Source organism: Cryptomeria japonica, chromosome 6 (assembly GCF_030272615.1).
Source record: "Cryptomeria japonica chromosome 6, Sugi_1.0, whole genome shotgun sequence".
In the NCBI taxonomy this organism is placed as follows: Eukaryota; Viridiplantae; Streptophyta; class Pinopsida; order Cupressales; family Cupressaceae; genus Cryptomeria; species Cryptomeria japonica.
Window position 1 is genome coordinate 255,309,345 of NC_081410.1, and position 13,325 is coordinate 255,322,669.

Here is a 13,325-nt window from a genome sequence, read left to right on the forward strand (position 1 = left end):
GACCCTTTGGAAGGGTCAGGAGCGAAATTCACATTTAGGCTCAAATCTTGATTTCATTTCTCACATTTCTTCATCCAAACAAGTGTTTTGCCCTCAATAATGCTTGGGAATGAGTTAGTTCTAAGTTTGGGTCAAACTAGAATGTCTTATGGAGAATTTCGCTCTGGACCCTTTGGAAGGGTTAGGAGCAAAATTCGTTTTGGACCCTTTGGAAGGGTTGGGAGTGAAATTTGACATTTTAGTCTCTCCGTCAGGATTCATGTATCTTTAAGTTATATTCCATATATACTGTCAGGATGTTTGAGGGTGGTTTCAGACCTCCAGGAGTTATAATGCAAAATCTAGTTTTTGGATGATTCTTCAGTTTTCCAGACTTAGTCAAATTTCATGATCAGAAAGACATTCCAGACTTAGCCAAATTTCAGGGCATTTGAAGATCAGGATGACATTCTAGACTTTATCACTCACCAACTTAACCTAGCTCTGACCTTCAAGGATGATACTCACTCACCGAGCAAGACACAATTCACAACAAGAGCAAAACCAGGCCCTAAGGAAGACTTTCAAAGAAACCCTAATTCTGGGGTCCCGTGGACTCACCCTGGCTCAAGCAGAGCCTGCCATCCTAGTGATCCCTCTGGCAACACTCATCATGCAAAGGCTAACAAACAAACCCTAAAAACCTAGAAAGCAAACCGCAGAAAGCAAAAAAGTAGGGGTCCCCATTTGCAATGGGGTGATGTGTGAATACGTCACAATAGTTTTCTGAATTGTTGGATTGGTCTAGCCCCGTAAGGATGTTGCATGAGATCACATAACCAAGGCTATTCATCTCAACTCTTTCTTTTTTTGTGCTGAAGCCAACTTATTTTCTGGAGTTTTGAACTTGTGAATTCGGTTGTTTTGATTGAACCCTGCATAAACTTCATAGGCAGAGTTGATGTATTTTTTATGCACTTCATACATAGAATAAAATACGAAGGTATCTTATCCTCTCTTGAACAAAATCTCCTCGAATGCTGAACTAAGTGATCACTTGAGGTGACTCTAAGGTTCCAAATGTCAGGTCTTGATGTGTGGATAAGCCCAATGGTTGATGTGATATTGCTGGAATCACAAGGGGTACTTATGTTGATACTTGAACCCTTGCTTGAATGCGTCTGGAACTTGAGATCTAATCGACTTGGAAAAAAGATAAAAAGGAAAAAGGATGAGGGTTTAGAGAGACTACACTACTCCTAATCAATGATAGCATTGGATCATGCTTGGATGGACACATTCCTTTACCGAGCTTTGCTTCGCCATGTTGCCAACAACTATACAAAACGGAAGCGATCTTCCAAGGTAAATGAAAGGTTTTCATATAATGAACGTTCATCCAAATAGCCAATACACTGGTGCAACTTGAATAAACATATCCACGATTGAACTTAGCACATTTTAATGTTTGGGCTAACTATGCACTATAATTGAAAATCATCCAACCACAAATAGTATGAACCAAAAGAATTATCAACATTGTAATGCCCCCAATTTGGAGCTAAGGCAACATTTAATAAAGAATGAGTGAATAATTAAAATAAGGCCAAAAAGCTTAAGTATTGTGCATAATATTTTAATTATTCGTTAGGACTTAAGTTGGGGCCATTTTTAAGTTATAAAGTTATCTCTCCTAGGTGACTTTACTTGGGGGCCATTTAATAATTGAAACAACTTATATTATTTGCCTAAGTTGCTAATGAGGAATCTTCTAGAGGCATCGAAGCTTTTTGACAGTGGCTGGGTTATTATTTTAAAGGGTTCGATTGAGGAATTGGATTCATTCTATGGATCATTTATTTCTGAGTTTTCTCTCTGCAAGAAGGCGTGTTTATGCTTTTTCCTCGGGATGAAACCCCTGAGCCTGGAACTTGGACGCAACCCCAAGGTTCTAGTTCGAATCTATTTCAGTTTGTCATACCTTTGCCAACTGCAACTACAGTCTCATATCAGAGGAAGGAAGAGACGTAAATCAGAATTCATACACCAATATTGAAGGGTTTCAAAGTGCAAATCAGGCGTATTTCTCAAATCAAAATCACACCTCACAAATCAGCATCCCAGCTCATTCAGAAATCTCAGGGAATTGCAGCATATCAAGGGACTGGAAATGTTAAAAAGGCAGATTGAAACCTACAGCAAGTCTGGTTTGATAATAGCCCATAATTTGACCCATGTATGTAAAAACTCTGTTTTTTTTGTCAATAAGAGCTCAGTAGTGTTGAACCTTTAGAAATCACCTTGTTTCTATAGTCTTCTCGATTGCATGTACAAATTTACTTATGTTGAGAATTAAATCTGAGCTTAAAATCAGTCAATTCCAATCTTTCTATCAAAAATCAGTAGTTAGGATATTTCAGTGGTATCAAAGTTGGTGATCTTGCCTGTTAGGGTTTTAGCGTTGCATGTCAATTTGGTGAATACCCAAGATTAGTGCATGTCAGTTTGGTGAACTTGCATGTTAGTTTGGAAACTACCTAGATCTTGCATGTCAGTTTAGTGAACTTGCATATCAGTTTTGGCGACTACCCAGATCTTACATGTCAGTTTGGCGACTACCAAGATAGTTGCATGTTAAATCTGAGCAGTTTTGGTTAGAGGATTTGCGTTGCATGTCAGTTTGAATCAATCTTATGCACTCTAGAGGAGCTGGTCTGCATAGATATTTCACTAGAAGTAGATCGGATCAACAAGAAGAGGAAGCACTTGACATGCAGGATCCATTATTTGAAGGAATGGCTGAGCAACGAAATGATGGTAATGGGCAAGCTAATATTCAGGACGTGTTGGCTCAAATTGCACAACAACAACAACAACAACAAATGATGCAAACCTTTATCCAGTCACAACAACAACTCCTGGCTGCCATTGGGAACCTGCAAGTCCAATAACTGCGGGTGCAAAATCAGAATGGAAATGGAAGTGATAATGGATGTGAAACACAAGGTGCATCTAATGCTGTTCGAACATCAACATGGTCTGATCGCCCCAGGAGACCTGTATTCCTTCCAAGGCTTGCAGAAGAAGAGGCGGCACCAGAGGTGGAAGAAGATGTAGCCAACATCACTGATGATGTTATGGTTGCATACGATGAATATAGAATGCTTCCGGCTGATGTAAGGCAGCTAATGAATCTAAATCAGTTCATGAACCAGCGAAGAGATAAAGCCAGATTCCGCTAGGAAAGACAGGAGAGGAGACCTAGAGGGCCAACGAGGCAGGGCACTCCGCCTCAAGAATTTAAAGATGCGATCAATAAGATCTCTCTGCCAACCTTTGATGGAAGTGGAAAGATTAGTGCCTGGTCATGGATTCACAAGCTTGACACATTTTTGCCTTTGAAACCAATGGAAGAGGAGAAGGCGTTACAGTTTGCTACCATGCATCTTGAAGGCATAGCCTATGACTAGTGGCACCATGGACTGGTTTCACAAGACCATGGATTGATACACTCGTACGAGGAGTTTGTGAGCAAATTGATAGCTCAATTTGATAGAAAAGATATGGAAGTCTACTATAGAGACCTAGCACAGCTGAAGCAGTTGGGACATGTGGAATCCTATATCAATGAGTTCCAGAAGATAGCGGTAATGGTTCGAGATATGTCAGAAAAATGAGTCACCATGCTATTTGTTGAAGGCCTAAGTGACAATCTAAGGGGTTTGGTCAAGGCACATAAGCCTAATACCTTGCATGATGCCATTGGGTTGGCTCTTGATCATGAGACCTCATCTTCTTTTCAGCCACACAAGAAGAACTTTAGGAATAAGAAATTGGATGATGAATCAGATGAGAAGGCTCCCATTCAGCCCAAGAGCACATCTGCTAAGGTAGAAAAAGAGTCGAGAAATGAGTTAAGAAGAAAGAACCTTTGCTTTAATTGCAAAGAACCTTGGGAACCAAGGCATAGATGTCTTGGTAAGGGCAAGGTTCATCTTATTGAGGTGATATCTGATGTGGACAGCGATGAGGATAATGAGCGTGATGATGGAACACATGGCACTTTTGCTTCCCTATCTGGTGGATCTAGAGATCATCTTTTCATGTTAAATGGGATTGTCAAAGGACAAAAAGTTATGTGTATGGTAGACAGCGGTGCTACACATAACTTTATTAATGAGGACTTTGTAGTCAGGGAAGGACTACAAGTAGAAGACTTTTCCAGGTTTAATGTCATGTTGGCAGATGGATCCAAAATCAATTGCATAAGAAGAATACCGAGGTTGAGCATTCAATTAGATAATTATACTTTTGGAGATAAGTACTATGTTGCTGGAATTGATGGGTCTGAAATAGTTTTGGGAGTACCATGGTTGAAATCTCTTGGCAGGCACATCCAAGATTTCAATAACATGGAGCTTGAGTTTACTTTTGAAGGTAAACAAATTGTGTTGAAAGCTACCCGAAGTGATAACCCAAAAGTTGGGGCAGCCAAGTGTTTGCAAGCTTACATGGATGATGAAAATACCATTTTGAGGTATGGGAATAAATCAGAGTATCCTGTTGATGACAGCAGCAGTATATCTTTTTCTATTCATGTCATGACAGCCTTGGTACATGGAGATAACAGAGATATAATATCTTCATGTGATGATACTTCATGCTTCGCAATGGGACTTGACAAAGGTATACACTCAGAAAATTCCTCGGTTGCAAAAGAATTACATCATCATTTTACAACCTTAGTGGATTCATCTCTTGAATCAGCCCTTGGTGTAATCAGTATGCATGACGACATTACTGTTCCAGATTCATCTGACTATATGGATACATATGTGGGATCATATATGACCAATGTTCTTCAAGGGGAAGGGACTGTCGATGCTGATATTGGCTTGCAGTTGAGTAATAATACTTGGAATGATGGTTTGTTTTTACAGACAGCAGATGTTTGGTCAAATTTGAGTGCACTTCAACAGTGGGATTATGGCAGAATGCTTCATAGTTTTGGGCATCATCATGTTTACCCTGGTTTAGAGCAGTGGAGATTTGAAGTGGAAGCACCGAGACTTCTTTGGGATCCAGGTATTGCTTGGTGTTCCTGATCTGAATCAGATTTGGATCTTGTGATTGCTTGGGGCAAGCAATCTCGGGGTGGGAAGAATTGTAATGTCCCCAATTTGGAGCTAAGGTAACGTTTAATAATGAATGAGTGAATAATTAAAATAAGGCCAAAAAGCTTAAGTATTGTGCATAATATTTTAATTATTCGTTATGACTTAAGTTGGGGCCATTTTTAAGTTATAAAGTTATCTCTCCTAGGCGACTTTACTTGGGGGCCTTTTAATAATTGAAACAACTTATATTATTTGCCTAAGTTGCTAATGAGGAATCTTCTAGAGGCATCTAAGCTTTTTGGCAGTGGCTGGGTTATTATTTAAAGGGTTCGATTGAGGAATTGGATTCATTCTATGGATCATTTATTTCTGAGTTTTCTCTCTGCAAGAAGGCGTGTTTATGCCTTTTCCTTGGGACGAAACCCCTGAGCCTGGAACTTGGATGCAAACCCAAGGTTCTAGTTCGAATATATTTCAGTTTGTCATACCTTTGCCAGCTGCAACTATATTCTCATATCAGAGGAAGGAAGAGACAGAAATCAGAAATCATACACCAAGATTGAAGGGTTTCAAAGTGCAAATCAGGCGTATTTCTCAGCTCAAAATCGCACCTCACAAATCAGCATCCCAGCTCATTCAGAAATCTCAGGGAATTGCAGCATATCAAGGGACTGGGAATGTTAAAAAGGCAAATTGAAACCTACAGCAAGTCTGGTTTGATAATAGCCCATAATTCGACCCATGTATGTAAAAACTTTGTTTTTTTTGTCAATAAGAGCTCAGTAGTGTTGAACTTTTAGAAATCACCTTTTTTCTATAATCTTCTCGATTGCATGTACAAATTTACTTATGTTGAGAATTAAATCTGAGCTTAAAATCAGTCAAATCCATACTTTCTATCAAAAATCAGTAGTTAGGATATTTCAAACATCCACACATTACTCCATCACAATCAATGAACTTCATCTAACATGAGGATATAACAAGAAACCATGCAATATGTAGAAAAAACACCACTATCCGCCATGAATTCAATGAAAAGGATGTTTATTTACAAGCTTGGCAACAATTTCTGCCTTCTCCTCCTACTCCACTCTACTTGCTAATGATTTGGTTGCTAACTTTACTAATTATTCTGTTAACCTTTACAAATGAGAGAGTGGAGCCTTATATAGTGTTTTCAATACAATCGAATGGCTTGGATCAAATCCAAATCAATGATCAAGATTGAAAGATAGAAACCCTAATTAGGGTTTTTTACATCCATTACATAACATTTAATGCTCAACCAATGATAAAATTACATTAAATAGGACACGTCTTTCTTTGAATGGTGACCAATGAATGATGAAGTTAGGTACATCGAATTTTGTGCCTCCACATTTGGTAGGTATCCTCCTCTTTTGTTGAGTCAAGTTCATTGAGTTTGGACGCCTTGACTTGGAATGATGTGATTGGGTTGAAGATGACTAGGCACCACCTCAGCTCACTCCTTGTAACTCATCATAAGCTTTTGTGATTGGGCAATATCTCTTGATGCTCCACATTTCCAATTGCCTGAGGTGATCATGGTGGGCGATATTCCCAAATTGGATCATCTCAAAGTGATCTAGTTGTTAGGTTTGATTAACTCTTTTGAAACTATCTTCTGCCTTGATCACATTTGCATTCTCTTTCTCATGTGTGGAAACTCCTTTATGATGTCCAGAACTTGTTCTTGCATTGTTCCCCATCTTGAATCTCCTATCTTAGATTACCTCCTTATCTTGACAAGTATTCTTGGATTTCCGAAGGAAATTGAAGATAGTCACATGTTCCTTCCTTGATGTTGATCTCTACACTTGCCTTGTAGTGCCTTTCCTTTGATGCCTCCTCCCTGTCATGATTCCTTCATGCTTATGAATCTCAATGTTGTAAGTCCTCCATTGTATTGGTGATTGATCTTCCTTGCCTTGTTGGAGCATTCCTTGTCTCTTCTCATATCATGAAGTTCCTTCCCTGAAGTGTTGCAGAGCTTTTCATCCTTAATGTTGATTCTTCCCTTGCACTGGTAAGCTTCTTGATGCTGTCTGCAGTCTGCACCTTCATCCTTTTCTTCAATCATGCAAAATAACCAAAGAATGTATCAAACACACATGGTATGGACAGACTTCACAAACCCTCAATCTGATATGTGCTCTAAATGATGGTGAAATGATGATTTGTTTTCTGCTTTACACGTCCGATTTCTGAATTGCTAGGGTTGATTTCACACTGATTTCAGGTCTGATTGGTGTTTCTACCAAGTGGTAGACAAACTTGCTGCATTTCACCAATACTATTGTGGATTTGAGGCAGAGAAGGAAGTTTTCTTCCTTGGCTGTGGATTTGGAGGTGCCGGGGAAGACTTCTTCCTAGGCCGTGGATTTCAAGGTGTGAAGGAATATTGCCTAGGACTGCCATGGATTTTGGCCAGGGAAGGAAGTTTTCTTCCTTGTGAAAGTTCATCCTCTACCTTCAAGGTTTTGATTGTCATCTTTGTCCTGGAGCTGATCCCAATCTTCATGTCGAGTCTTGATCTACTTATGTTTGCTGATAAAGTCCTCTTAATATGTGTTTATCTTGATCTTCTTCTTGACCTTGGGGTTGTCATCCACTTCCTTCCAGCCGTGGATTTGAGGAGATAAAGGAAAAAATCTAATGATGGCTGGGGATTTCAGCATGTAAAGGAAGAATGCATCCTTGGTCATGGATTTGGGGGTGTGAGGGAAGATTTCTTCCTAGGCCGGGGTTTTGAGGGATCGAGGGAATTTTGCAAGGAAGTCCGTGGATTTCAGCATGCAAGGGAAGATGATCATGATGGCTGTGGATTTCAGACAGTGAGGGAAGAACTCTCCTCTTTCAATTTACTTTAAAGCATTTTATCATCATTCATCAAGGAATTTTCATCATCACTCAACAAGGTATTGAGATTACTCATCATTGCTTTCAAATTCTTCAATTGTTCAACCTCCATAAGGTGCGGATCCTAGCAATTCAAGGAGAAAAGCACCCTTACGCTGTGCATTAGAGGAGGTAAAGGAAAAACGTCCACCTTGGCCGGGGATTTGAGGAGGTAAGGGAAGTTCTTGAATACGGTCGATGATTTGAGCATGTAAAGGAAGGATGATGGCCGGGGCTTTGGATGGGAAGTGGAAAATGTCAAGGAAGGCCGTGGATTTGGAGGGGAAGTGGAAAACTTGCTTGCCTCCCTTAAGTTATGGTTGCCTTAATCACTTTCACCCTTCATCAAACTTATTCCTTTGCTTGATCAAATATCAGAATGTTGCACTTACCATTGCCAAGTCGTGGATCCTATCAAGTCAAGGGACAAAAATCATCATCCACCTTCCTGCCCGTGGATTTGAGGCAGTGAAGGAAGTATTTGCTCTTTATTCAGTTTTGCTAACTTCAACACTTAAGCCTATCCATTTACTTTCACTATCATGTTGATCCTTATTCAATTTACTTCAAAGCCTCCTTATCCTCATTCATCAAGGCAACCTCATCATCACCTCAGCCTTGATTGATCCTCATCAAGCACTTCATCTCAATTGATTGCTCATCTTTCCTTGATTATTCCTCGTTTCTATGTTCTAACCTGAAGATATCCACTTGCTCGCTTGACTGCTCATCGATCACTTAAGCACTTAGAGCTGAGAGGACCTCAAATCAATCCAAAGGGAGACCTGACTGCTGCTAGACTGCCTGCCTTGATCACTTCCTGACAATCAAAGGCACCGCATCTCTCACAAGCAAAGGTTACAGACTTGAAATTATTGCCAAGCTATACGACTAAGCTAAGACAACTATGCTACCAAGCAAAAAAATGGGGTCTCCATTTGCAATGGAGCGATGTGTGAAAATGTCACAACAGGTAGCTCCTGAAAATTTGTGTTAATATCACCAAGTAGTCGTGACTATTAACCTTTGGATCCCGGAGACTACATCAGCACCACTTAGTGACAATATAAAAGTCAGATTTCACAGAATAAGTCCCCATGAGCAGGATGGGCTCTTTACTGCATGTATGACAGTGAAGGTGGGACCCATCAGCAATACTAATGTCAAAGGTAGGAACTTTGTATTTGATAAACCTAGGGCAGGGTATATTATTAAATCGAAGAAGTTATGAGCACTTCCATGGTCAATCAAAACTACAACTTTTTTCACTTTGATAAAGCCCTCCACTTGTAATTTAGAGGGAATGGATACGCCTCTCACGGCTACTAATGATGTGGTGGACTGCAGTGGAGACACCAGCCACCTCAATTAGCCAAACTCAACCTTTAGTGGAACATTTATGGTAATGGGATCATGGCTCCTTATATGAACGACTTCGTTGATTACAAAGCTCTTCTTGAGCAAGTTTATTTGGATTGATGCTGCTATCTATTGAACTTTTAGCCTCATTTGAGGTGACCGTCTTAAGAGGATTATGTTGTCTTGTTGGAGCAGCAAGGAAGCTCTTCCCTTTGCTCCATCTCTTAAGCATTTTTCTTTTGGACCTTGCTTGTGAGATGTCTTTATCAAGGTCCCTGGGTCTTAAGTGTTTCCAGATGGTTTTTCAGTTCTTGAAGTCCATCAACAAACAAGGAAGCTTGTTGTGTGTTAGACATACCTCAAACTAATCTGGCATGATCTTTGAAACTTTGTACTATATTCATTAACAGACTTCTGATATCCTTGATGCAGGTTACAAAGCTCCGTAATTCTTGTCATCTGCAGCCCTTTTGCTGAAAACATCAATAATCAAATCCATAAATTCTTGCCAAGTGAATAACTCATCATGTTCACCACATTTTGCATCCGAGTCATAGCAATGTTACCATTCGTAGGCATCTCCTTAAAGATGAAGCTAAACAAACTGAATTTTTCCCACATCAGACAGAGGAGCATTTTAAAATACACTCTAATTATGCATCCATACTTATGGAAAAAATGTCAGTGTACTATCAAAATTTGGAACTTCAATATTTTGCATGCGATGTTGTGGACCTGTCCTAGTGTAGTCTTGTCCACCAATATCATTCCTCGTTGGCCTATGGGCATTAAAATCATACTCATATGAAGTTTGCATCGTTGGCATTTTAGGTCTGCTTTTCTTATGGGATCATCGCTGAAGTCTCAAGCTTCTGTTGAGGGTTTGGACGTGGTGGAGGAGATGCATCATGTCTGGACTTTCACAGGGGTTTCAAAACCTATGATGCAATTCAGCTCCACGAGAATCATGACCATGTTGATGCTTTCACCTTGTTTTGCTTTTTATTATGTTTTCCAGGGTTTGGCCTTGTCCCCACTCCCAGTCATGTGAACCATTTGAATCCCCGTTTCACCTTAGCATCCGAGTTTGTTTCCTTGAGTCTCTAGTTTCTCTCTTTTATTTGGGTTCCATTAATTCTTCTTAAAGAACTGTGTTGTATTTTCGTCGTTCTTGGTTTTTTCTCCTTAGATTTGTTCATGATTCCTTTTTGCAGTTTGGTGGGGTGAAATTCTTTGGCTCTGCAATAACATCCAAATCTAGACCTTCAATTCCCTTCCCCCCACCCCCACCCCCAAAAAGGCAATATTTGTAGTTAAAGCATGTACTGTGCAAAGCCCCATGCTTCTACCCAAGACAATAACAGTGAACAAACAGACTGACAAAATTTAATGCATTACAGCTGTTGTGACACGACACAATGAAACACATAGCATGAATGTCAATGCACAAAGTGTGACAGCACAAGAAAAAGATGTGCATGCTATTGTGTGACTACCTCAATGCCCATACAAGAGGATAGAGTTTTCTCTAGCGGTGTGACCGAGTACTAGACCACGATTTCCATCTCTTGCAAATGGATAAGTAAAGGATGAGAATGATTCCCATTTCCTAGTCCAAGAAACTTGAGCATTGTCCCAGCCCATCATATAAACCAACACACATTTATATATCCTAAAACGATGTGGAAATGACATTCAAAACATAAGAAAAGTCTACTAGGATTTTGAACAGTAAGGTGTCACTTGGTCATCCTAATCTTGCAAGAGATGGCTCATTTCCTCACACTGCACAATTTACAACTCAAAGGGGAGAGAAAGTACAAGAGGACGTTAAACTTGACCAAACCAGGATGATAAGCATTGACAGCAGACCCTAGGGAACAACATTTATTTAGAATTTTTTTTTGTAAATGGTTGGCAACTACCCATTGTTTAGGATTCCCCCTTTTGGACCCAAATTGACCCTTTTACTAGTTGAAATAGTCCAGGGCTATCCTGGATCACCTCTTTTACCAATGCGAATGGCTGCTTTCTAAGAAGGGCAATTCTGGACTGTGCACAAGACCAAAATGTACTGTACGGTTCCTGGAGGCTTCGAAATTGATTCTGCAGGTGTCAAATGCCTCCTCAATAAGACTACTAACAAACATAGTCTCGAAATCAAAGTTTCAATTCCCGAAGGCATGAACCAAGATCAAAACCAAGGAAACGAGAGCAGTGTACATATATGATGCTTGAGTGGGTATAGGTGTTTAGCATTGTGGGAGTTAATTTCAATGGTTTAAGTTTGAGGTTACATTGGATTACTTGAGTGGTTGTAGCTGGTTACAATAAATGATACGAGTTTAACACAGAATAAGTGAAAATGTATAATGGCCATGAGAGGCCCAATGAGCTGCTTGTTGCAATCGATTATATTCTTCATTTTAGGTGACAGCAAGTAGATTGTTTTTCACATGTGCTCACGTGAGGGTTTGTGTTGTTGATTTTGGATTTTCAGATACATCATACCAGTTTGACAAAATTAATTAAAATTTAATATATTTATTTCCATTAGGAAATAAAAATACTTAATTTGTTTTTGCAGAGGCTAACATTTATTCTATATTGTTTTTGAATTTTGCAGAAGATAAACCCTCCAAAACCATTTGCTGTCATTAAGGGTTCTCTAGACTCGTCTGGTCCAGTCTTGTCTAGAAACTATAACCAGGAGGAGATCAAAATTACTGTGTCACGTTTAGCTGATCTTGGAGAGACTGATAACGGGGATGATTCTAATGAAGAGAACATCAACCAACTATTTTTGATTGTGGTCATTGCAAAAGGTGATAAAGGGCCTGCCCTGCAGTTCCTATGTGACCTTTATCCAGATGCAATGGGGATACAATCTGTATCTTTGACAGAGAGAGAGAACCTGTCAATTCGAACAATGTTTCTTCCTAAAGGCTATCAAGGACCAGATTTCCGGTAAATACTAAACCTTTCTAAGAGAGGAAAGTTTTATAGGAGTTAAGAAGCCTCCACAATTCCAGTGTGGTAGCAATATTTAGCAATATTTAGCAATTGAAAGTTATCTTCTAATTTGTCTCTAAAATATTGTGTCTGAAATCTGATACTGTTTCAAAACTCCATAGGGATCTTGATCGGGAACTCCAGAAGGCCTTCCGCATTTATTTGGAAGAGCGTGGCATAAATGAGGAACTATTTCCATTTCTACAAGCTTGGCTATATGTGAAAGAACATCGACATCTAATGCGGTGGCTAAAAACTGTTGGTACCTTCATTTCCAACCAAACAGTTCCTGGAAGCAGTTAATTTAGTTGGAAATCATTTATTGATAGACATTCTACACAATACAAAAGCTCAGCCATTTGCAAGTGACACTGTGCAGCTGAATTGATTGTGGATAAATTTTGGCACGTATTTCACTTTTGCAGAAGAGGATGTGGTATGAACATTGCACAGGTTATTTTAGTGGGTTCTGATATATTTATTAATGAATTGACATGGCATAATATTCAGTACATGTACTCAGTTTTTTTGGGTCTCTGGTGCTCACATATATGATACAATTTGTTTTACTGCTCAATATTAGTATTTGGTCAAAACTAGAGCAGGTATGGTGAGTATGTCAAGTGCTTTGAGAAATTCACAACCAAATTAAGCTTATTGCAATACATAAGTAAATACTGAAACAGTCTTAGGATTAGAGAAATTAATTTCAGTAAATGTATACTGTAATTCATCATATATTTGAGTGTTGTTAAGCAACTGCTAAAGCTTATGGTTTTGATTTAGACATCTTCAGGTCTAATGATATGCTTCAATTACTCAGGCACTAGGTATCTCAGATTATTCTTTCTTCAGGCTGCTGTCTGTTGTTGCTGAAATTAGTTCATGTTTATTGCAGTAGCTCTCTAATTGTTGCTAAATGTGTTTTCTAAAACT

At 39.3% G+C, this 13,325-nt stretch overlaps 1 protein-coding gene across 1 annotated transcript in view; it reads left to right on the forward strand.

Moving 5' to 3' along the window:
- The window catches only part of LOC131037375 (uncharacterized protein At2g39795, mitochondrial), a 34,377-nt gene extending 21,411 nt beyond the window's left edge, over positions 1 to 12,966 (forward strand). The window contains exons 2-3 of the mRNA XM_057969504.2: positions 12,004 to 12,344; positions 12,512 to 12,966. Of these exons, the coding sequence (XP_057825487.1) occupies positions 12,004 to 12,344; positions 12,512 to 12,692 (522 nt within the window). The 3' untranslated portion in view covers positions 12,693 to 12,966. The remainder of the gene's footprint in view (positions 1 to 12,003; positions 12,345 to 12,511) is intronic.
- The last annotated feature ends 359 nt before the right edge of the window (positions 12,967 to 13,325 follow it).